The sequence below is a fragment of the Callithrix jacchus genome, chromosome 16 (genome assembly GCF_049354715.1).
Source record: "Callithrix jacchus isolate 240 chromosome 16, calJac240_pri, whole genome shotgun sequence".
NCBI classification, from domain to species: domain Eukaryota; kingdom Metazoa; phylum Chordata; class Mammalia; order Primates; family Cebidae; genus Callithrix; species Callithrix jacchus.
This window is the reverse complement of record NC_133517.1, coordinates 90,755,685-90,780,288: the sequence shown is the minus strand read 5'-3', so window position 1 is coordinate 90,780,288 and position 24,604 is coordinate 90,755,685. Positions and strand designations below refer to the sequence as shown.

General features: G+C 40.1%; 2 protein-coding genes across 21 annotated transcripts in view; both read left to right on the top strand.

Moving 5' to 3' along the window:
* The first annotated feature begins 1,757 nt into the window (after positions 1-1,757).
* OXR1 (oxidation resistance 1) overlaps positions 1,758-24,604 on the top strand; it is a 484,621-nt gene continuing 461,774 nt past the window's right edge. For all 20 annotated transcript variants that reach the window (XR_013528162.1, XM_054246334.2, XM_078353359.1 and 17 more), the window contains exon 1: positions 1,758-1,880. The gene's annotated coding sequence lies outside the window, so the exon portion shown is untranslated. The remainder of the gene's footprint in view (positions 1,881-24,604) is intronic.
* On the top strand, positions 1,887-23,880 carry LOC144579777 (uncharacterized). The gene is made up of 3 exons (XM_078353384.1): positions 1,887-2,324; positions 3,314-3,464; positions 3,842-23,880. Exons 1-3 carry the CDS (start codon positions 2,051-2,053, stop codon positions 3,849-3,851), a joined length of 435 nt encoding a protein of 144 aa, XP_078209510.1. The 5' UTR covers positions 1,887-2,050; the 3' UTR covers positions 3,852-23,880.

The window sequence follows — 24,604 nt, the reverse complement described above, 5'->3', positions numbered from 1 at the left end:
CACTAAATTGCAAGTGGGGATGGAAGGGTGCATCATAGGAGATCTTGACCCAAATAGATTAACTCCACGACAGTTCCATGAAAAAGCACATCTACCTTACTTAGTAGGATTAGCAAAGCCTAACTAATTTATACTACTGCCAAAACAAAGTAGCTTTATTACAGAGTCTGAACTGAGATAATTATAAAATACATACCCAGCCTATTCATTGCTTGTAGGAGAGTCTCAGTAAATTCTTTCTGATTTAATAAAAATGAAACGCTATCACTTTCAACATAACACAAAATTTAAGCTGTGAATGCTCAGAAAGAAATTAGGGGAAAAATAATGGAGGACAAAACCTGCAATCGGCTTATCAATCGGCTTATTGTTGACATGCCACATCACTGAGAATAGTTTCTAATTTTCTTGAGCCCTTATCTCAGGTAAAGCTATTAACTCGGGGAAACAGGTTATGCAGAAACCATGTAAGTTTCTAGTCTGGCCGACCCTGGGTTCAATACTCTATTATTCCAGGCAAGAGGTGAGTGCCTGTCGCTAAATGACAGCATCCCGTCTGTCAGACGGAAATAAGAATGATTCTCTCATTGGGTGGTTGCGGAGGTGAGTGAAACAAGACTACAATTTGACCCAGGAAATATTTATGTCTCTCACTTTAAAGGAGGGAATAAAAAAGTGATCAGAAACGAAGGTAGAATATAGTGAACACGAATAGCGGGAAATAGCTAATGTGCAGGTGAGGTGGCTGAAAGGCTTCTACGCTCAAAGTGTTTGCTGAATGCACAGGAGATCTGGGATAGATACATCCCGAACTCGGCAAGAGGACCAACTCCTTTCCTCAAGGTTACAGAACCGCCAGGTTTCAGTCCAGGTCTGGAAATCTACCCATCTGGAGTTTGCACCTTTTTCGTTTTGCAATTTAAAACCGAGTTAGAAGGGAAAGGAGTGAAGGAAGATGAGGAGAAAGTACATTACAGTTCGGGTGACAGGAACAAGAAAATCTCCAAGGTCAGGGTCGCTTGTCAACGAATTATGCAAAATACTGCGGAATGAGGAGCCACAAACGCCCTGCAAAGAATTCTGAATTTTAGAAGCTCTTTGCAGAGCTCCCTTCAGTACGCTGCAAGCTGCCTTGGGTCCCTCTAGGCTGTCGGACTTTGCCTTCCTTTCCCCCTTGTTTTTTCCAGCAAGCAAAGCATCTGAAAAACATTTTCTTTCCTCCGTAAATCTGAACACATTTCTTCGTAGCGCAGAAGCTTTTTCATTGTTTTAACAAAACTTTTTTCTGCTTCTCTAGGGAGAACCTAGTATTAGAGCTGTCCGTCAGGCGGGACCCCGAAATCGGGGCAGCTCTGGCTTAGTCCAAGCTATTCAAGTGGGCGCCTCCCCGGGAGGCGCCGTCTCCACCCAGGTGGAGATCTGAGTGCAGGCAGAAGCCTGGCAAGACTCGGCGGGCTGAGGTCCCGCCGCGGTAGCGAGCAAAGAAGCCCGAGTCTGGGCCCGAGGGGCGGCGCCCGGGGAGGGGTGCGCGCTAAGCCCGCGCGGCTTCTGCAGGAGCTATTTTTAGCGGTGCGTGGCTCCCCCCGCCCCCGGCGTGGTAGCCTCCGGCTCGCGCCCGCGGCTCCTCTCGGTCTCCCCTGCCGCTGCCGGCTCTTGGTAGCTTCCACGCAGGCAGGTCCGGACACTGAGCATGTCTGCAAGCGCTCGGCGGCGCCGGCGGCAGCGGGGGCAGAGCTGCGCTGCGTCAGGCTGAGCCCATTCACCGCACGGCCGCAGGAGCGCAGCGCCGTCGCCGCGCCGCCCAGCCCCGCCGAGAGGGGCGCACTCACCGCCGCGGGGCCCGCCGCCACTCACCGCAGCCCCCTCCTGGCGACCCGCAAGTAAGTTTGTGAGGCTGCTGGGCGGTGGGGCGAGGGCTTGGCGGGCGGGGGAGTCCAGGTGGGCTAGAGGGAGGCGCGCCTGGTGCCCGGGAGAGCCGGCTGGCCTCTGCCCCCTGTGCCTGGCGCCTCTCGGAGCCGCTTAGCCGATTTGAAAGCGGGTTGCCATTGGGATGCTCGAGCCGGGCGACGGGCAGAGCCGGAGGGCAGAAGTAGCTCCAACGGGGGCCCAGAGAGCCGACTTGGGAAGAAGGAAAGACCGCGCGGCGAGGGAGGGGACAGGGCGGGGAGGCTGGGTTTGGGGCGCGGGAGCCCGGCCAGGGACAGCCGCAGAAGGAAAGTGGGGGTGTCGCCGGCGGATAGGGTGGGAGCAGCGTGAGAGCACAGTGTTGGGGGCGCAGAGTGGAGGGCAAGCGTGTCTTGACCAGAGCGGCAGGAGGATGGGTGGTAAGTGGGGCGCGTGGAAAGCGGATTTGAACGAGAGCAGAGGACGCCAGTGGAAGGGACATTGGTCTCCGGAGTGGCGAGTGGACTCGGATAATTTGGGGAATCAGTATAAGGTTAGGGGCACGTAATGATGGAGTCAGCCTGGAATTCGTCTTCGGATCGAATTCGTGAGGCCACATGTTGGGAACTGGCTGGAGAGAGGATGATGTAGAAAGTGGTCTGGCAGTGCCAGCTGGAAAATCGCTGAGGGATTCGGGTGAAGAGGCGGGGAGTGGTGTGGGATCGGGCGGAGAAACTGGGCTGCTGGTAGGGCCCGAAAGGTTCAGGAGAGGGCTGGAGGTTTCCCTGTGCCGCCTGGAAGAGTGGTTTAGTACTGTTCTCCGGGGTTCACTTTCACCCCGGGCTCCTCCTCTGTCTACTACCTGGCTTGGGCACACCTCGGCTCTCTGTAGGCGAGCTTGTAGGAGCTTTAGATAGACATCAGGCAGTGAGGAATATAGTCGTTTGGGGGCGGCGGGGGGGAGCTGCTCGGGCTTCCCTTAAGTGGTCCCTGGCACACTGGGGGTGCAGTGCAGGGACTGAATGTGTGTGTTGCAGGGGTAGTGTGGGGTAAAGGGAGTGGTGGCAGTTCTAGGCCACGGAAATTTGTGGTCTGACCCCAGAAGTGCGGTGTTTTTGGCCGGGAAGTCAGGCAGAAGTCTGCAGCCTGCAACTCGGGTCGGGGCGCGTGTGTGCTTGTGTGCGCGCGTGTGTGCATGTTTCCGGCCCGGGGTCGCGTGTGTGGCTGCAGACTGTCTCCATGACAAGAAGATCCAGGGATCCACAGGCGGCACGGGGAGGGGATTAGGGGAACGCGCTTTCCTACATCCTTTTCTGCCTCCTTTCCCCAGAGTGGAATTCTTTGCTTATCCCGTGATGCCTCTCTAACCTCTCCCTGTTCCCTTACATCCCAAACCTGATGCCGGTCTTCTCTGATTCGGTACTCTAAGGGGGACTCAGCTGCCGGCTGCAACCGCAGTGGACTCCCTCTGTAGAAGGGAATCCTGGGAATCCCGGCGTCAGAGGGGTTCCCACATCCAAAGGGTCCATCTCCGAGGCGTCACTCAGGGGGTCCGCGGTTCACTCTACTGCCCCTTGCAGGTGAGGCTGTGATTGTTGCCTGCGGACAGGGAAGCACGATGGCTCCAAAAGGCCAGTGGGGCCAAGAAGCAGGGACGGAAACCAGCACTGAAGGGATCTCTGGCGGGGGGCCTCCCTGGAGTTTACCACATGTAAATATAGCAAAAAAGAAAACATCAGGTTACTAGAATAAACACGTCCTAAAAGCTTATGAAAAACGCTTTTTGAACAGCAAAAATTTCACCCACCAAAACAGGGAGGCAAGAAGCTTACACACTGTGCAGGATCGGAAACAGGACTAGCCTGGCTTGGCGGTGGGGGGGGTGTGAGAGTGGGGGAGGGGTTGTCGGCTTTTCCATCCAGCTTGCCATGTTCTGTCGTCGGTTTCACATTTTCAGAGAGATTTGACCAGATACAGGAAATGAGGATGGAGGCAACTCTGGAAGGATGCAAAGAAGGGAGAGAAAGTACTGTACCTACTGTCTGCTATCTAAGAGGGCTGGTCTCATAACTAAGAGACCCAGTCCCTGAGATCTTGGGTGCAACCATCAGAAATAGTTCAGGACATCAAATTGCTGAGAGAAGATTCAGATGAAAGGAAACAAGAACTCTGTGGAAAACTGTTGGGGACAGTGAAACAGGTTATCTTGCAAGGTGATGTCTGTCCCGTGGAGGGACACAACAGCGAGGACAACACGGTTCTAATGGCCAGGGCCTGTCCTCTTATTCCATGTGACAGTGGCTGGCTGAGTTTCTAGTACATTTTTGAAATATGTTGATTATCCTGGACATCTGTAAGGTATGAAATTTGAATAAAAAGGCTTCTGCTATTTGCTTTTATTGCTATGATTTTTTTCATTCATTATTATAAAGCCTGTGAAGGTAAAATAAATGATTACTTCAGCCATTAATTCTGTTCTCCCCAGAATGCTATTCAAATAAAACATCATCTGATATGTTTGCCTGTATTGTTTTGTTTTTTGGGGGGGGTCAAGGAAGACGGAAAGTCAGCTAAATTGATTAGGGTGTCATATAAAAGCAGAGATTAGATCTTATGAGTTGTGCAGGAAAAGTCTTCATTATAGAATGCTAAATTTAACCTGAGATAAGAGAATCTTTTACTCTCCACCTCCTGCATTTGAAATACAAAGGATTGTACCCTTGGGCTTGTTCCTAGCCCTTAAGTGGAAGCCTAACTTGGCACTTTTTTTCTGGAGGATTGTACCCTAAGTCTGGTAAGCTTTAGAAAATAGTCAATGGAATCTTTGTTGCCCTAAGGTAAAGTCATTACCAAAAAAAAAAAAGAAAAAGAAAAAGAAAAAAGAAAGAAAGAAAAGGTGGTGAATTGACTTGAGGCAAAATGAGAAATAGAGATGTTAGTTAACCTAGAAGAGAAATCACTTTTCTCACTTTAGAGATAGATCTTATTGATAGGCTTAGAGCAGTGATTCTCCACTGGGGGCAGTTTTGGTCCCGGGGTATACTGACAGTGTCTGGAAATACTTTTGGTTGTCACAACTTTGGGGAAGAGGTGCTGCTGGCATCTTGTGGGCCAGGCCAAGGATGCTTCGAACATTTTACAATAAACTGGACAGCCTCCTGGAATTATCCAACCCAAATGTCAATAATGCTTAATTAGTGAAACCTTGGCTTTCAACAAGATATGCTTAACGTTAAAAGCAACCCCTTTTAGGATACTTACAAAGATTTCCATCGGAAGTCCATCTTGAATATAAAGAGTAGTTATTAAGAGACTTTCTTTGCAAAATGGTCCCATGTTCAAAAACGCTTTTTTTAAGGAAATTAAAGAGGCTTCCTTTTGGCAGAACTTTTCTTTTAGCCTTTAAAAAAACAATCCTAAGATATATTGAGAATTTCTAAAAGGCGAATTCTATGCATGTGTGTATGTGAACTAAGTAAACATTTTTTGATAAAACCAAATCAAAACTATTCTGCTGTACTAATTTCACTGAACTTGTTTGGTAATTGCTTTTATGTTTAATTAAAATGAAATTAATTTAATTAAAATTACAACTTGTAAGTTTCTTGCTAAGTGAGGGATTGAATAATCAGAGAAAAATATTAGGTAAATATTTATTTGAAGCCAAAAATGTATTCCAGAATGATACCTTAGTATTTATAGGTATCTACATAGAAAGGTAAGAATGTTGTATAATTTTCTTGTACTGTATTCAGTTTCCATTTGAAATCGACAGCATGGAGCTTACTGAGAAACATCAAGCCTTTCGATTCTGTAGCACAATACATTGCCTAGAAAGGAAGAACAATACCTTACATCCATAAACGTAATAAGATACTGTTTTAGTATCCCCTGCAGGCAGGAACTCAGAGCACTTATTAGGTAAAAGCCTTGTCATTAGCACAGAGAGGCCTAGAGAAACTAAAATTTGGTCATTGTTTGGACCCCCTCTCCCACCCTCTCATCCATTTTTGTCGTTGCTGTTGGTTTGTTTCAGGATTCATTCGGAAGGTGTTATCGTTAGGGTTGCTTACTTCCTTTCTTGTTCTAATAACTATTCCTTTCACCCTTAGCTATTACTATTCTTCAGGGATTTGTGTTGCAGCAGACTTGATACTCCTGCTAAGACTCTGGGGCATGCAGTAATCCTCCCCCTTTCTCCTGTGTGTACAGACACAAACAGTTCTTATTTGCTTCTAGTTGAAACGGGGATTTGTGCCTGTCTTGGAAAAAGGCCGTGGGAAGAGCCTTTGCTTTTCAGAAAGGCAGCCTCAGTTTCTCTGCTTGTATCTTTACTGAATTGGTTTGTTCAGTTGTATGTTCTTGCTATTTCGGCTTCCTCTTTCCCAAGGGAATAGTGAAAGAACTGAGGAAAACATGACTTCCTTGTAAGCAACACTGGTATTGATAGAATACACCTGTCATTGGACTACGTGAAAGCCCAATAAATATAATTTGAACAAATGATAATCATATTTGTAAATTCAGTAAGCATTTGTAAACTCAACAGTAGCAGGTTCTGTTCTAGACAGTGGGACTCTTGCACTTGCAATACCCAGATGTATCTCTAAAAGTCTATCTGTACAAAGAAATATAAGCTGGGCATTCATTTTCATTGAATTTGGAGCAATTATAGAGATATTCCCTGATTCTTGAAAAGACTTCACAATACAATTGGTGAGATGCAGAAGGCAGAAGAAATCATTAAGTGGAAAACAGTTACATGGATTTCTATACAGCCTAGACAAGGAGGGAATGAGAAATTTGAGGTGAAAGGGTCGGTGCTTGTCTCCCTTTTTCTTTTCTTAGCAAATGGTTATTGATTTTGTTTGACATCTGAGCAAGGAGAGGTGGTTTCCTTCCTTGCAGATACTTGTTGAATGGATGTGTGCCCTTTTGCACTTCTGATAGCCACAGTGGTAGAAGACAGTGGGCTGGCTGGCACTGGTAGTTAGAGGAAGGAGAATTTCAAATCAGTTCTGTTCTAATGGTGTTTGCAGCAAATGCTTTAACCACACACTTTCAAAGACTGAGCATGCTGTGTCACTATTTTATGGAGACTAATATAGAGACTACAGAACTGAGCATTTTTGTTATTTTGGGTACTAGGCAATACCTATGCTTTAAAGTATACTTATTGGGGAAAAGCATATTTATTTGGAGGAAAAGGAAATATTAATAAGATGGCAGCTCCTTTGACTGAAAAACAAACTTGCTGCTCATCTGACATGTCAGTTATTGTCCCAGCTGGACTGAGGGTTATGTGAGAATTTTGTCAAACACTGTATGTTGCTGTTGCTAAATTCAGGAGCAACAACAAACACACACAGCAGGATTTTGAAATGTATGCTGTAACAAAGGCAAAGTGAATATCTTTTTTAAAATTTCATTTTATCTCATAGTTGTTAAAGATAAGCAATAGCAATGCAGGAAAAAAAAGGCAGCCTTGTTTGTGGAAGGTTTTACTTTTGTTTACAAATGCTTATTTATCTTTAGAAACAAGAATGAGAAATAGAGATGTCAGTTAAAGTGGAGGAAGAGAAATTTCTCTCACTTTAGAGATAGATCATATTGATAGGCTTAGAGCAGTGATTCTCCACTGGGGGTAATTTTGCCCCTAGGGGGTACTGACAATGTCTGGAGACATTTTTGGTTGTCACAACTTTGGGGGAGCAACAAACCTGAATCATTTTCCCAGGCTTTCAGCCTTCTTTGTAAATAGTGTGTCCCTTCTATCTCTGGAATATTCATTACATGATGTCTTTTGGAATCTGAGTCCTGGGCTCAGATGGCTGATCCGGCTTCTTCTAATTTTGTGATTTAGAGTTGTCTATCTTCCTAAAGAAGGTAAAAGAGACATGCTGTTTGCTCTTGGGGGTACAGTAGTAGGTGCAGGCTGTAGTCTGTTTTACATTATTACATGCATGTTGCTTGCCCTTGGTCTGGGACTCCACTGACCAAAACATTGAACTCAGCCTTCTGGATTATGAAACCTGATTTTTGAAATTTTGATTTGAACAACACTGTTTTGACCAGGTTTGACAGTTGACTCATGTATTTGGAAAACACTGACTGATAAGCCAGAATACTAACTATTCATTTACAAGGAAAAACACACAGGCATTCAGGGAGGATCAAGAGCTTTGCAGTCAAATCTGGCATTGCTGCTTAGTAGTTTGTGACTTTAGATGAACTTAACTTTATGGAACTTCTGTTTCCTTGTCTTTAAAATGAAAATGATTATGAAGTGATTTGCCTGAGGTCAGTGGCCACTCTGAATCATTTCAATTTGGTTTACAGTTTTCAGAATCTCCATCCAAACCTTCTCCTTCCTGAGAGCATGCTTATTTTCTTGGTTACATTCATGTTTCTTCTGTTTATTTAAAAATGCTCCAGAACCTATATTGAGCTCAAGAACCTCTCCTTTCAGATGTTAGATTCTAGGTCTTCTAGAGGCAAAAAAAAAAAAAAAAAAAAAAAAAAAAAAAAAGTAACCAATGGGTCTCTAATTATGTTCAATTCAGGTATTCACCTAAATGGTCAAAAATGCCTTTTTATTTTTTCCTAATTGGGATGAACATAAGTAGAGCTTTAGGTAAAGATATCTAAAACCAATCAACACCATGTACATAATGTCTTTCAACTAGGATATATTTTTGATGATCAGAAAATTGAAAATTGGCTCTTGTTGATAATTCTGTTATTAAGTTGATATATGTTTTTATTCCAGTTCAGTGCTGTTGCTGTTATGGTTTATTGAAGCATTTCAGATTCAATAAAAATCTGAAAACCTACATGTTGTTCATTGTAAAGTAAATAATGTATGTATTCTTATTTGTATTTTATGGTGATTGATATGCGTATGATCAAGTGGAATAATGAGACTTAAAAGTTGGAAACCAGAACAGATGGCAACTTTGAAAGAACATTCTCTTTAGCATCAGACAACTTTAAATTCAAATCTCTGTTTCTCAGTTACTAGTTATAAAAAGTTGGGTAGATTACTTTCTACCTTACTGCTTTTTGAGAATCATATCCACCAGATTATACGTTATGATTCCTGTGACGATTCAGTGAAATAAGCAAGTAAAGATGCTAGCATGATGTCTGGTACCCACTTTGTCCTTGTACTCTGCTAATTCCATCACACAGCAGCTGTGCCCTTGCAAGTGATCATTTATGCTTGAATCTGTTCCAACTGTTTTAATCTCAATAATCGAAAAAAACCCCTGATATCAAGTTTCTTGAGGGGAAAAAAAAAGAGAGACATGATTCATGACTGTGTGAGTGGAGCTTGGGGGCTCTATCTGACTCCTAAGGGGACCTGATTCAGGGCTCATACCTTGTGACCAGTTCCGTCACAGTTTTCATTGCAGTGTCTTAGCTCCTCTTCCTATGTCTCGGCTCTGTTCTTGACAGGCTGACTCCTCGGGTTTCTGAGATACCTGCCAGAAGCTTTCAGAGCTTCATGTTCCCAGGTTCACACCTAGTGAAGAGGACAGTCTCTCCCGATAAATTTTACAGAGGAAAGAGGAAGCTGCTCTTCCTAGAAATTCCAGCAAATATCCCTAATCATGCAAAGAGCCCTCCACCAGTCATAGTGGCCAGAAATGTGGAATATACATACTGGTTGAGGAAGTGTGTTTTCTCATAGAAAATTGAGGGATTGTTGTTTGTATACTGATTGTATGCTAGCAAGATAACGAATAAGAAGCTACCACAGCATTTACATTACCGTTTGGCCCCAAAGAACAATGTTACAGTCATGGTTTTTTTTTTATCTGGGTCATGGTTAAAGTCTAGAGGATTCTTTCTGTACCATTACTGAAATCGTATTTCTAGTGATTGATCTGAATTTTCAAGATTAATGGCACCAATGCACATTAGCTCTCTTCCTTCAATATACATCATTAGACCGGCTGGATACACACTAGAATTTATGGTTTGCTACAAACAACTGTTTGTTCAAGGAACAAATTAATATACTTTCTTACATTAGATTCTAGGTCATAGAATCACTGTTTTCTGATACAAGTCAGGAGAAGCTGTCATCATGTAAGTAGTTAATCTAACATCCAGTGATTACATCCAGTATTCCTTTGTTTCTGGGTTACCTTACTGGCCTCTGGTCCTTCATCTTCACACCAAATTATACTTTTCAGTAAGGCTACTAAGATTTATGCAACAAACAAGTCTCAGTCTCCGCAAACATAGGCAACTAAAAAAAATTAACTTGTTAAATGTTTGTATATTAAAACAAAATTCCACATCATCCATTGGGGCTGTTGTGACAGAAGTCTCTTAAATGCAGTCATTTTCTAAGATAAAATGTGATCCTTTTAAATTAATATATTTATGGACTGAAGATGTTTTCTCATTTATTTTTCACCCTTTGCATAGAGAGACTGGATGTCATATATCACCTATTAAGCAGAAGAATGTTAACAACCATGATAAATGGCTTTGAGTAAAAAAATATTTTCTTCTGTTTTCATTCATCCAAATGGTTTAGTCACATAAATAAATGTAAGTTCCTTATTTTAAAATGTATTAAAATGGGAAAATAAAATCACATATCTTTGCATTTTTAAAGCTAGTAGCTTTCGCACTACTATAAAATGTAGTCTACTTGTGGTAAGTATGTCAGTGTAGGAATTGGTTTTTCCATATGTAGTTTCCAACATGGGAGGTGGGAGAGATACTCTAGCACACTAAGTTAAAAAATTAAAAACCACAGAAATGAACTAGACATTCATTACCTGTTGTATCTATTTAGGTTCTTACCTTCTTAAGACAAAAACGTTGAAAGGTGTTCTTTCACACGACTAAAGTATCATTGAAGTGAGATTTTTACCTCTTTGCCAGCATGTTTTTAAATTTCAAATCAGTAGTCACATTGGTGGGTGTATAACAGAGAAAGCATAAAGTCCTGTGAATGTTTCAGATACAGTTTTTAATTATCTGAAATATGAAATGAACAATTAAGAAAAAATTACCATTCTGGCACGATAAAAATATTCTGTAATTTTAAGAAATACCTAGAGAGAGATCATTATAACATAGCCTTGAAGACACAGCTGTTTATTATATAATACATTAAGGGTTTTATGTTTCAGTATCATTCACACATTATGTTTGTCCCTAAATGTTATAGTTTTCTTTGGTATTGCAGTTTTTAAGTTATTTTTGCTGTATGATGGGACAGAATAAAAGGTTGTTAGTAGCTCAGTTAGAAACTATGTACTTTTTAAAAATTTTCCATCAACTGCCTCTTTTGACAGAAGCACAGAGATTTGCAAAAACAGTAACAGATATATTATAGATAACTGTAGGTAGAAAAGCTCCGAGCTAATCATTTAGATTATTGTGGAAGGGAATGGAATAAGGCTGAGATTTCACTGGAACTTATTAATAGTGGTAAGTCCAAATAAGGCAAACCTTAAAACTAAACAGAACAAAACTCAAAGTTACAATGTTGTAATTTATTAGAGTTCCTTCACTGACATAAATAGAAATGGGTTCTATTCAGACTAAGTAGAAAGGAATCCATTGGATGGTTATGGTAGACTTCATGGAATTGAAGGAAATGCTGAAGAGCAAGACCTTGGACAGGATAGTTTTCCAATGCTGGAATGGATCAGCTCTAAATGTTTTCATGACTTAGCATTTAGAAAGGACAGAGACAGAGAGGCAGAGTTTTGGGGGAAGAATAGGCCATTTTGACCAATAGTCCTGAAGCACAATCTATAATCCATTACTACTGGAAGAGAGGAATAAATGATAACTGGGCAGGCACATTAATTAGACTGATGTCCATTCAGGTTGCAGAAACTTTCTTTCGTGATCATGAATTACTAGAAAGAGAAAAAGAAAAACAAAACCCTTGAATATATTATCTCAACAGTGTCTATATGACAGACAGGAATACTGTTTTTGTTTCCTAAGGCTGCATAACAAACTACCACAAACTGGGTAGCTTAACAGCAATGTATTCTCTCATAGTTCCAGTGGGTAGAAACCTAAAGTCAAGGTGTCGGCATGGTCATTCAGGCTTTGGAGGCTGTATGGGGACAATCTTCTTCATGCCTTTCTCCTAGCTTCTAGTTTTGCTGACAGTACCTGGCATTTATTGGTTTATGGACTCATCATGCCACCAGTCTCTGTCTTCATCATCTCATGGCCTTCTCCGCTATGTTTCTGACTCAAATTCATAGAGACAGAAAGTAGAATGGTTGTTGCAAGGGGATGGAGTGGTGGGGGCACAGGGAGTCATTGTTTAATGGGTACAGATTTTCAGCTTTGAAAGGTGAAAGACTATTGGGGATGGATGGTGGTGATGGTTGCACAATGCTGTGAAGTACTGGATACCACTGGAGTGTACACTTAAAAACAGTTAACATGGCAAATGTAATGTCGTGTATTTTACCACAATTTAAAAAAAGTAAACATGTAAAAAGTGAAGAAGAAGAAGAAATTCGTGAAAATATTTAATTCTTAAAAGTCAAGTGAGGGCCAGTAGTATAGTTGAGAGTAACTGGGAGCCTCAGACACAAGGGAAATCTGTGTTCATCCACGAGTTTTTTCCCAGGGACTTTTACTTAGTACTTATCAGAAACTTTGGGGACAGAGAAGTTGAAGACCCCTTTGGTTCGACAGGTTTGCAGGTACCGAGACTCTGCCCTTAGAAACAAGCACAAAATCCCACATATCACCTCAGATTTTTCTGTCATGTGAAAAGCCTTACACAACTAGGGGAAGGGCAGAAACTCTAGGGCCTAGGGTCCTACACTGATCCCAAGCAGAAGTCTGCAAGAGATACAGAACATATATTGGTGCTACATGAAGAAGGAGGGGCAGAAAAGTTGAGGAAAAGTCAGCCCAAGGCCCAAGTCCATTGGGCCCAAGACTAAAGTTGGACCCAGAGAACTCAAAAGTTTACAGCAGCTGCATTCACAATTGCCCCAAATTGGAAGTAACCCAGATGTCTATCAATTGAGGAATGGATAAACAAATTATAGTCATAGATTCCACAGAATAGAATTTTACTTGGCAATAGAAAGGAATAGAGAAAATTTCGCAGACCTCACCACTGTAGCAGTGATCACTGAGGATAATCATTGGGGCAGGAGCCATGAATGTTTCATGAGAAGGATTGGAAAACGTAAATGTTTGGAAGTAGATTAAGACAGTTACATAGAAAGCGCAGGAGTACTTAGAAGGGCTGATTATAAGGGGAGAATATAAGGCTGGGAATGAGTGGCCATAATTTTTCAGTAGGGAAAATATCCTGTATATGGTCTGAATTTTTTTCATTATCATACATAAAATACTATTGATTTATATGCTGTGTACTATTTTTAAAACTCAAAAGACTTTTATCAATATATATGAAACTTTTCCCATATCCCAAACTTACATCAAGTTAATTATAGAGTTTCCAAGTTTAAGGTATTTTAAAAATTCATCTAAAATCTTTCTAAAATAGGGATTTTTAACCTGTAGCTCACTGACATGAATAGAATTCAGTTAATACACAAACCTGGACAGAGAAAATGACATCTTTATTGTTACTGACCTCTAATTTAAATTTGGCATATTCATTAATTATGAGTGTGGGTCACAAACCACATAAGTAATCAGCAGTACCTGTCACTTTGTCACCAGTAGACTGTATCATATTACAGTTGTTTGCAGATATTTTGAAAAATCATTTATGCTCATCACAACTTTGAAAATATGATTATTAGACCTGCTGTTAGATCTTTTTATTTTTAGTTGGCTCAAACAATATGAGAGTTAGTGGTGCTGACCTGCCACACATTTGAAAATCCACATATAACTTTTGACCCCTCAAAAACTTAACTACTAATGACCAGAAGCCTTACCAATAACATACTTGATTTTGTGTGTTATATATACTGTATTCTTACAATATATACTGTATTCTTATAATAAAGCAAGCTAGAAAAAATACTATTAAGAAAATTATAAGGGGAAGAATCAATATTATGAAAATGGCCATACTGCCCAAAGTAATTTATAGATTCAACGCTGTCCCAATCAAGCCACCAATGACCTTCTTCACAGAACTGGAAAAAAACATTTCAAATGTCATATGGAACCAAAAGAGAGCCCACATAGTGAAAACAATCCTAAGCAAAAAGAACAAAGCTGGAGGCATCATGCTGCCTGACTTCAAACTATGCTAAAAGGACACAATAATCAAAACAGCATGGTACTGGTACCAAAACAGAGACAAAGACCAATGGAACAGAAAAGAGGCCTCAGAAGCAACACCACATGTCTGCTATAATCTGATTTTTGAAAAACCTGACAAAAACAAGCAATGGGGAAAGGATTCCCTGTTTAATAAATGGTGTTGGGAAAACTGGTTATCAATGTGCAGAAAGCAGAAACTGGACCCCTTCCTGACACCTTACACTAAAATTAATTCCAGATGAATTAAAAATCTAAACATAAGACCTAACACCATAAAAACCCTAGAAGAAAACCTAGGCAAAACCATTTAGTACATAGGCATAGGCAAGGACTTCATGGCTAAAACACCAAAAGCAATGGCAGCAAAAGCCAAAATAGACAAATGGGATCTAATTAAACTCCAGAGCTTCTGTACAGCCAAAAAACCAATCATTAGCATGAACTGGCAGCCAACAGAATGGGGAAAAATTCTTTTAATCTACCCATCTGACAAAGGGCTAATATCCAGAATCTTCAAAGGACTAAAACAGATTTACAAGAAAGAAACAAATCCATTCAAAAGTGGGTGAAGGATATGAACAGACATTTTGCAAAAGAAGACATATATGAGGCCAATAAATATATGAAAAAATGCTCATCATCACTGGTCATTAGAGAAATGCAAATCAAAACCACATTGAGATACCACCTCACACCCGTTAGTATGGCAATCATTAAAAAATCTGGGGACAACAATGCTAGAGAGGATGTGGAGAAATAGGAACACTTTTGCACTGTTGGTGGGAGTATAAGTTAGTGTAACCATTGTGGAAGACAGTGTGACGATTCCTCAAGGATCTAGAAATAGAAATTCTATTTGACCTGGCAATCCCATTACTGGGTATATACCCAAAAGATTATAAATTTTTCTGTTAAAAAGACACGTGCACACGTATGTTCATTGCAGCACTGTTTACAATAGCAAAGACTTGGCACCAACCCAAATGTCCATCAATGAAAGACTGGATAAAGAAAATGTGGCACATATACACCATGGGACACTGTGCAGCCTTAAAAACTGATGAATTCATATCCTCCACAGGGACATGGATGAATCTGGAAACCATCATACTCAGCAAACTGACACAAGAACAGGAAACCAAACGTCACATGTTCTCACTCATAGGTGGGTGTTGAACAGTGAGAACATGTGGACACAGGGAGGGGAGCATCACACACTACAGTCAATTGAGGGGACTAGGGGAGGGACTAGGGGAATAGAGAGGTCAGGGTGGGATAACATGGGAAGAAATACCAGATATAGGTGATAGGGGGATGAAGGCAGCAAACCACTTTGTCATGTATGTGCCTATGCAACAATCCTGCATGATCTGCACATGTACCCCAGAACCTAAAGTACAATTAAAAAAAAAGAAAAACAAAGAAAATTATAAGGAAGAGAAAATATGTTTAAACATTAAGTGGAAGTGAATAATCATAAAGGGTTTTATCCTTATCCTCTTCACACTGAGTAGGCTGAGAAGGAGGAGAAAGAAGAGGGATTCGTCTTGCTTTGTTAGGGTGGCAGAGATGGAAGAAAATTCACTTATAAATGGGCCCATACAGTTCGAACTTGTGTTGTTCAAGAGTCAACTACACAGTCAACAATAAACACATAGACTGCATCAGAAATTCATTCTTTTAAAATTTGATAACTGTTTCTCATTGCATTTAGTTTCATTTGAAATACTATGTATTTCATTTTTAAAATGTATTATAGGTTTGCAGACTCCCAGAGGGATTTCTAGAAACAAAAAAGATGAAGAACCTAAAGTCTTTCTTTGACTCCATTCAGTAGTAAGTTCTATTCAGTGTGAGCACTGTCTTGGACCAGAAAACCAGAACTATTGAGGGTGTTCTTATCACACTTGTGCTTGATCTCCAGAGGCCAGCTCTGCAATTCCATAGGAAACACTGGTTGGTTTCCTGCCATTTGCCAAGAGTGGGCACGTTTCTGAGCATCTGCAGGTTCTCTGTGGGCTTTCTAAAGGACTTTTCCTATGTGGAGCCAATGCAGCCTTAGAATTAAGTGCTTTGTACAACCCATTGTAACCCTTCCTATCAGGAGGCCTACATTTCAGACCATTCCATATGCATGACTCTGGATCTCTGGAATGGGGAGAGACAGCTCTGAGTCTGTTGGGTTCAACCTCATGTGTCTGTGAATTCCAGAAGGACCGACATAAAACTTCCAGGCCCATAGGGCAGGGACATTTTTCTAAGTTTAATGTAGTTTCCTGTCAGGCTGGGTATGACTTAAATGAACATATCACGCTTGCCAAGAACTATACTGTTACTACGTTTTAAACTTGATTTATTCTAAGGGCTGTCGTCCCAAAGCATATCATTTGAGTGACTTAAATTTCAGTGAAGGTAGTAGTTGAAGGGCATCCCCCTGAGGAGTAGGAGAATTGCTTCCCCTTGAGTCGTATTTACCATTAGATACATATCCATTCTAAAGGTAAACTTTCTTAACTTTTTTTTTTGAGACAGAGTCTTACTCTGTCACCAGGCTGGAGTGCAGTGGCATGATGCTGGCTCACTGCAACTTCTTCATCCTGGGTTCAAGTGATTCTCTTGCTTCAGCCTCTGGAATAGCTGAGACTACAGACACATACCACCACTCCCACATAATTTTTTTATTTTTAGTAGGGATGGGGTTTCACTATGTTGGCCAGAATGGTCTTGATCTATTGACCTTGTGATCCGCCTGCCTCGGCATCCCAAAGTGCTGGGAGGACAGGCATGAGGCACCGTGCCCGGCCTAAAGGTAAACTTTCTAAATGTTTTAATATAGCTCATTTCATTTTTGACTCCCTAATGGGAAGTTTTGCCTTTTTTCGGGTAAAATCTGCTTTAGTTTAACTTTAATCATTGACCTAGGTCAGGTCAGTGAAACCTCACAATGATTTAGGAATTTCCTGAAGTTACTAAAATGCTGTTACTGTGGCCTCCCTGATATATTCAGGGAATGCTAATCATAGTAACATGTGCCAAATCAAAATATATTTACTGGGAAATAGCAGTTTTAGGTTGTGTGGAACTTTAAAAAAACAAAACAAACAAAAAAACACCCTTTGACCAGCCTCTTCCCAAATGCAGAGAACACTTTTTTAACAAATGCTGGGGATCCAAGTATGTGCCAGGCACTCAGCCGAACACAGGATACAATAAGGGGTAAAGCAAATGTGGCCCATGCTTTTGTGTTGCTAATAGTATAATGTGTGTGCTGGGAGAGGATGTTAATTAGACTACCTGGGAGGTGCTCTGAAGGCCTAGCAGATGGTGGCCAGGAGGTTGTGCCATAGGGGAACATGACACTGATAATGGAAAGGTGCCTAGGTTGAAGGCCACTTGGAGCTGGGGGCAGGAGTAGAGAGGTGTTCCAGGCAGAGGAAATAGGTTGGCACATATGAGGACACAAAAGATGGTCAGTCTGGGGAAGGTGAGAGTGGGACCAGATGGAGGTGGAGAGGTAACCCAGTGCCAGATAATCCATAGTCCTCTTGTTGAGGCTAAGGATTTTGGCCTTTGAAGCATGGGGTTACATGATCAACCATGCCTTATTGTCACAGAGATAATGATATTTATTTTCCAAGAGAAGAGATGGTATTCAGCAAAATCAGCATGCCTAGAAACTTAAAAAAAAAGTCTTCTGTTTAAACATAATGGACATGATAAATGTACCATAATATATATACAACATTACAAATATGCCTTCACCTCCAGATAGCAAGCTGTCAGTTTCAGTGCTAGGATTAAATTACTTGTTTCTCTGAGGTTCTGAGCACAGGAAATTCTAAACCACTTGCCTTTGTCATTTGCCTCTGAAGAATTGTTTGTAAAGTTTCCATTATACAAAATTATTAACATTAACTTCAGTCTTTTTTTTTTTTTTTTTTTTACAAAAAAGGCTGTTAAAATTATTCAGCTGTCTGCTTGCTATTTTAATTGCCATAGTTCACTTGTTTATTTGAACTTTATTAAAGGGGTGGAGGTATTGTTACTGTAATTGAATTGAATTGACTTGCAAAATAGTCCCTCATAGGGGTGGTAATCTCTAGTACATTTAAATTTATAGAAGAATTTTGAGTCTCTCATTTTATTAGCAAGCATAGGCCAAAGTCATAGTGGACAATAATGTATACATGTCCCTCTCAGCTACTCCTCTGAATTATAAGTCCTTCTAATCTTTACATCATTTGAGTAAGAATGTAAAATGCAGTTTTCATTTCATATATGTGTTTCTTTAATGGGAAAATTTTGTCTGCAGAGTAATTGGGCAGCTCTGCCTCATTTTTAGTGTTAACTATCAGTGGGGATTAATTACTTGTCAGCTCATTATATTATTTTCATGGAAACTCAAGTTTGTGGATATTTCAGAGCATTGGACAGTAACAAGTGTCATTCTGTTTAATGCTACCAACCCTGGGTCTGTATGTCCCCATACGTGCAATTTCTGAAACGTTTCACATGAAGCAAAGATAGCTTGTGCTGAAACAGCTGGCTTCCACCCGCACTTGGGAGGCTCGTTATTAGTCACCAGGTACTTACTATCTAGTAAGCAGAAGACATAAGATGTTGCATATTGATTCTGCATCGCATCCTGAGGCACTTTCAGAGGCCCCTTAGAAAAGGATATTCAGAGAAGATTGTTAGAGCAGTTGCAGAGAATTCGTTTTCTGTGTGTGACATCTTTATGCATGATGTCAATGAGAGCTTCAGAGTCTGACCACTATCAGAGGACCTTGCTCTCTAGCAGGTTCTGTTTTTGAGACTGTACTTCTGTGAATGTGTGTCATTATGCAACATTCCTTTGTGGACTTCCCTTTTTTTGGGAATATGTGTCTGTAATCGACGTAACATTCTTTCGTGGAGTGCCCTCACTCCCTAGCCAACTTTTTCAGTCCTGTAGTGATGTGGGGCTGATCTGCCACTTTTGCTCCTGTTGCCTTGGGGGAAGCATGTGACCTATCCAGCCAAATAACTCTCACCTCTCCTCGCAGTGAGTTGCTCAAGGATAGACTCAGGATCTAAGCTGGTAAAATGATGACAGTATTCCCTGGGATTTTGACAGAACGCTAAAAACATGCTGTCTTTCTCATACAAAGCTGTTAGGATTCTTGTCTAGTGCAGCCGATGGTCCTCTTTGTTATCCAATGGAGGAAGCCTGCCTGAAAGTAAAATTAGTCAAAACAAAACAAAAAGTAAAAAAGTACATCTAACCCATTAATCCCACCACACCTGCAGCCAGTATGATTTCTGAATATTTCAGCGGCATTAACCCATTGTTTTTCACTTCTGTTTAAGCTAATTTAAGTTAGTTTTTTTCAATAAAAATAGTTAAAACATAAATGCTGCCTATAAATTGTCCCTACACTGAGGTGGCAGCAGGAAGAAAGAGTTCCGAAGATATCATCTGGTACAGATGTAAAAATTTCTGTTGTTCTGAGTCAAAAACAGTTTGTAAGGGAGACTAAAGAATGTGGTAACTTTTCTGTCCTTTTAAAATTTTCTTTAAGTAGCATTGGATGTTTTAACAAAACCTTTCCACAGTCTGACGTTGTAGAATCCTAGTTTTTCACACATACAGAAATGAGAGACTTAGTGTTGCTATGTATTACAGAAGCAAACATAAATGGTAGCTGGATGAATCCTAGTTACAACTTTGCCGTTTGAAATCCATGGATACATGTATTTCTCATGCATTTGATTTTAGCATGAGGTATTCTAAGGTCTCTTGTTCAACACATAAGGTATTACAACTCCAATAATGGTCTCTAACATGAGTAACAAGATTAGAGGGACAAGCAGGAAAAATAATAAAAGACAAATTACCTTGTCGATTCTCTGTTTCTAGTAACTCAGCAATAAAAGCCATTTGTGTTCTCGTTTGGACGTTAAATAGCTATAAAATATGAGTCAGTCATTTTGGATACAAAATTCTGCCACAGCTTCATTCCATTTGGTATCGTAGGTATCAGTTTCTTACAGACATTTCCTTTTAACAACAGGAAAGAAAAGATACCCAATATGGTAGTAAAAATGAGTATTTCAAATGTCCTGTAGACCTAAAGTGGAAAGTGGAAAAGCAGAGGAACTATAATGACATTTTTGGTATCAGTTTATGCTAAAGGCTTATTTTTCATGATTTCTTTATGAGCAGACATGTGAAACGTGTATAAATTAGGATTGTTCATGGCTAAAAGAAAGTCAAGGGTATTGGAGGTATTATTAAGATTCACTTTATCTTACATTTATACTTGTCCTGTGGATAGTAATTTCTGCTAAGCAGGGTTATAAGATAAGCCTTTTAATTAAAAATAGAACATGGTTACTAAGCTATAAGAAGATCTGCATATTAATTCACGGACCAGAAAACATTGTCTTCCAAGGTGTGGTCAGAGTGATCTCCAAGCACATCATGAAACACCTTGGTTGGCTTACTTCCAATTAGAGGGAAAACCGCAATAAAAAATTTCCCACATGGCAGCATCGCATATACTAAGATGTTTATTATCCCTGATGATACTGCAACAGGAAAAATAAGTTTCTCCTTCCCAGGCAATTTAATGGGGTAGAGCATCCCATTTAAAAAACAAATTCTGTCCAGAAGAAAGTAGCATGAACATAATGAAACTCTGTGCTGTATTTAGTGAACTGATGGCTTAATAAACTGTTGCCTTGGTGACAAAAAAAAAGTTCTGACCTTTGTATCTATAAGAAATTTTTCTACTAAGAAAAATTAGCATTCACATTTAAATTTGGTGTTTGCCTCCAGTACTTGACTTGTTATCAGTTCCTATTTCTACAAGCCTATATAGTTAACAGAACAGAGCTCCTCTGAGCTGTTTCAGCCAGATGGAACATTTCATAGTCTCACATGGGAAGTGGCTGGAATCCAAACTTCTGTGTGGTGGAGCTTCCTGTGGATTCCAATCTGTCTGCAAGTTCTACCAAAAGGAGTAAGGTGTGAAGCATATCCTGTTGCCATGGCCACACCTATGCAGAATGCAGAGGTTGCTGGATGGGACCTACAGCTGCAGCCTGAAGACAGTTGGCCCTGAAAACAGATGGGGTCCCCAGGCTCTGAGAATTTAGTATTGGCAGGTGAAGTGTATTGGGACCCTCCTTAAATTTTGTGAAATTAAGAAAAGAGAGAGCTGGGCTTGCAGAAGTCCAAGTGTTGACTCTGAATTTATGAATACTGCACTTGGTACATTGCTGACAGCCTGAGCATTCTGTTATTTACAGTACAGACCCTGATGCAAGGAAGGGACTGTTCCAATGAAGAATAGCATGAACCATAAAGGAGCAACATCTGGGCAACAAAAGTAGAAGGAAGGTACAAATATTTCCTATAGACTGTCATGAATGTGGGTTCTCATCTGAATTGATTTAGGAATACCTCCCCTGACAACCTAAATATATATAGAGAGTATGTATGTGTGTATATATGTATGTGTATAAATATATATGTATACATATATTATATTATACTTAAGATACCTGCATAATAAACTCTAAGTCATTTTAATTCTGAATTTCAGGGATTCACAACTCATTCATTCTTTCATTCAACAAGTATATTGACTGTGCACTCATTGCCAAACATTGGGAATGAAAAGTGGTGAATAATACCAGAGAAATCCTTGCTTTCACAGATTTGGCTTTCCAGTTTATGGTGACATACATCCAAGGAATATACCTCAAAATAATAGGAGTCATCTATGAAAAACTCACAGCCAGCATCATACTGAATGGGCAAAAGCTGGAAGCATTCCCCTTACGAACCGGAATAAGACAAGGGTGCCCGCTGTAACCATTCCTATTCAGCATAGTATTGGAAGTCCTAGCCAGTGCAGTCAAGCAAGAGAAGGAGATCAAGGCATCCAAATAGGAAAATAAGTCATCAAGCTCTCTCTTTGCTTCTATACCTAGAAAACTCCAAAGACTCGTCCAAATGACTGCTAGAACTGATAAGTTATTTTAGTAAGATTTCAGCCTATAAAATCAATGTATAAAAATTAGTAGCATTTGTATACACCAATAATGTCCAAGAGTTAAATCGAGATCACAATCCCATTTACAATAACCACAAAGAAAGGAAATTCTAGGAATACAGCTAACCAAGGAGGTGGAAGACTTCTACAAGGATAACTACAAAACACTGCTGGAATAAATCAGAGATGATGCAAATCAGTAGAAAAACATTCTGTGCTCATGGATTGGAAGATTCAGTATCACTAAAATGACCATACTGTTTAAAGCAATTTATAGATTCAATGCTATTTCTATCAAACCATCAATGTCATTCTTCCAAGAATTAGAAAAATACTGTTCTAAAATTTACATGGAACCAAAAAAGAGCCGAAATTGCTAAAACAACCCTAAAAAGGAAGAACAAAGCTGGAGACGTTACACTGCCCAAGTTCAAATTATGCTATAAAGTTATAGTAACCAAAACAACACAGTACTGGTACACAGACAGACACATTGATATGGTTTGGCTATGTCCCCACTGAAATTTCATGTTGCACTGTAGTTCTCATAATCCCCATGTGTGATGTGAGGGACCCAGCAGGAAGTAATTGAGTTATGGGGGCCATTACCCCTATAGTGTTCTCATGATAGTGAGTGAGTGAGTTTCATGAGATCCAGTGGTTTTATAAGAGACTTTCACCTTTGCTTGATAATTCTTTTTGCTTGTGCCATGTGAAGAAGGACATGTTTGCTTCCCCTTCCACCATGATTCTAAGTTTCCTGAGGCCTCTTCAGCCCTGCAGACCTGTGGGTCAAACCTCTTTCCTTTTTAAATTATCCAGTCTCAGGCATTTCTTCATAGCAGTGTGAGAATAGACTAATACACACATAGACCAATTGAACAGAGTAAAACTCAGAAATAAAACCACACACTTATTCTGATCTTCAACAACGTTGGTAAAAACAAGCAATAGGGAAAGGACTCCCTATTCAATAAACGGTGTGAATGTAACTGGCTAGCTATATGCAGAATAATGAAACTGGACCTTTTTTACCAAATACAATAATTAACTCAAGATGGATTAAAAATTTAAATGTAAGATCTCAAACTACAAAATTCTCCGAAGAAACCATAGGAGATACCCTTCTTGACATGGGCTTTGGCAAAGAATGTTTGGCTAAGTCTCAAAAGCAATTGCAACAAAACCAAGAATTGACAAGTGGGACCAAGTTAAAGAGCTTCTGTATAGCAAAATAAACTATCAATAGAGTAAACAGACAGCCTATAGAACTAGGAGAAACTATTCACAAACTAAGCATCCAACAAAGGTCTAATGTCCAAAATCTATAAGGAACTTAACAGCCAAAAACCAAATAACCCCATTAAAAATGGGCAGGGGATATTCACAAACACTTCTCAAAAGAAGACATACAAATGGCCAACACACAGATGAAAAAATACTCAGCACCACCGATCAGCATAGAAATAAATAATCAAAACCACAATGAGATAACACCTCCCACCAGTCAGAATGGCTATGATTGAAGTCAAAAAACAGTCGATGCTGGCAAGGCTGCAGAGAAAAGGGAACACTTATACATTGTTGGTTGTAAATTAGTTCGGACATAGTAAAAAGCAGTTTGGAAATTTCTCAAATAACTTCAAACAGAGCTTCCATTTAACCCATTAATCCCATTGCTTGGTATATGCCAAAAGGAAAATAGATAATTCTACTAAAAAGACACATGTACTGCTATGTTCATTGCTGGGCTATTCACAGTAGCAAAGACATGGAATCAATCTAGGTGCCTGTTAATGGCAGATTGTATATAGAAATTGTGGTACATATACGTCATGAAATACTATGCAGCCATAAAAACAAATGAAATCATGTCCTTTACCGCAACATGGATTTAGATGGAGGCCATAATCCTAAGTTAATAAATGCAGAAGATGAAATACTACATGCTTTCACTTATAAATTAGAGCTAAACATTGAGAACACATGAACCTAGACATGGAAAGAGGAGACACTGTAGACTACTAGAGGGGGAGGGAGAAAGGAAGATGTGAGTCAAAAAGCTACCTGTTGGGTATTGTGCTCACTATGTGGGTGCAACACACCCATGAAGCAAACTTGCATGTGTACTCCAGTATCTAAAAGTAGAACAAAAAATCTAAGTGGAAACCATTATAAATGCAAGATTTGTATTAGCATTAAATTGCATCATTCTTGGAAGTAAAAATAAACAAAACAAAAATACAATTAAGCACATACAGCAATCACCCGCTTAACTGGAGTTTTCCTTTTTAAGGTTTCTTTTACTAGTAGTCAACCACAATCTGAAAATATTAAATGGAAAATTCTAGAAATAAAAAATTTCTTAAGTTTTAAATTGCATGTCATTCTGAGTAGCACACATGTATTACTTCATTTTC

Excerpts from the sequence above, each read along its gene's own strand:
- LOC144579777 (XM_078353384.1), top strand. The coding sequence starts at position 2,051 with ATGCTCGAGCCGGGCGACGGGCAGAGCCGGAGGGCAGAAGTAGCTCCA. Across the intron at positions 2,325-3,313 it reads GAGCGGCAGGAGGATGGGTG|GGGGACTCAGCTGCCGGCTG; the intron begins GTAAGTGGGGCG and ends CGGTACTCTAAG.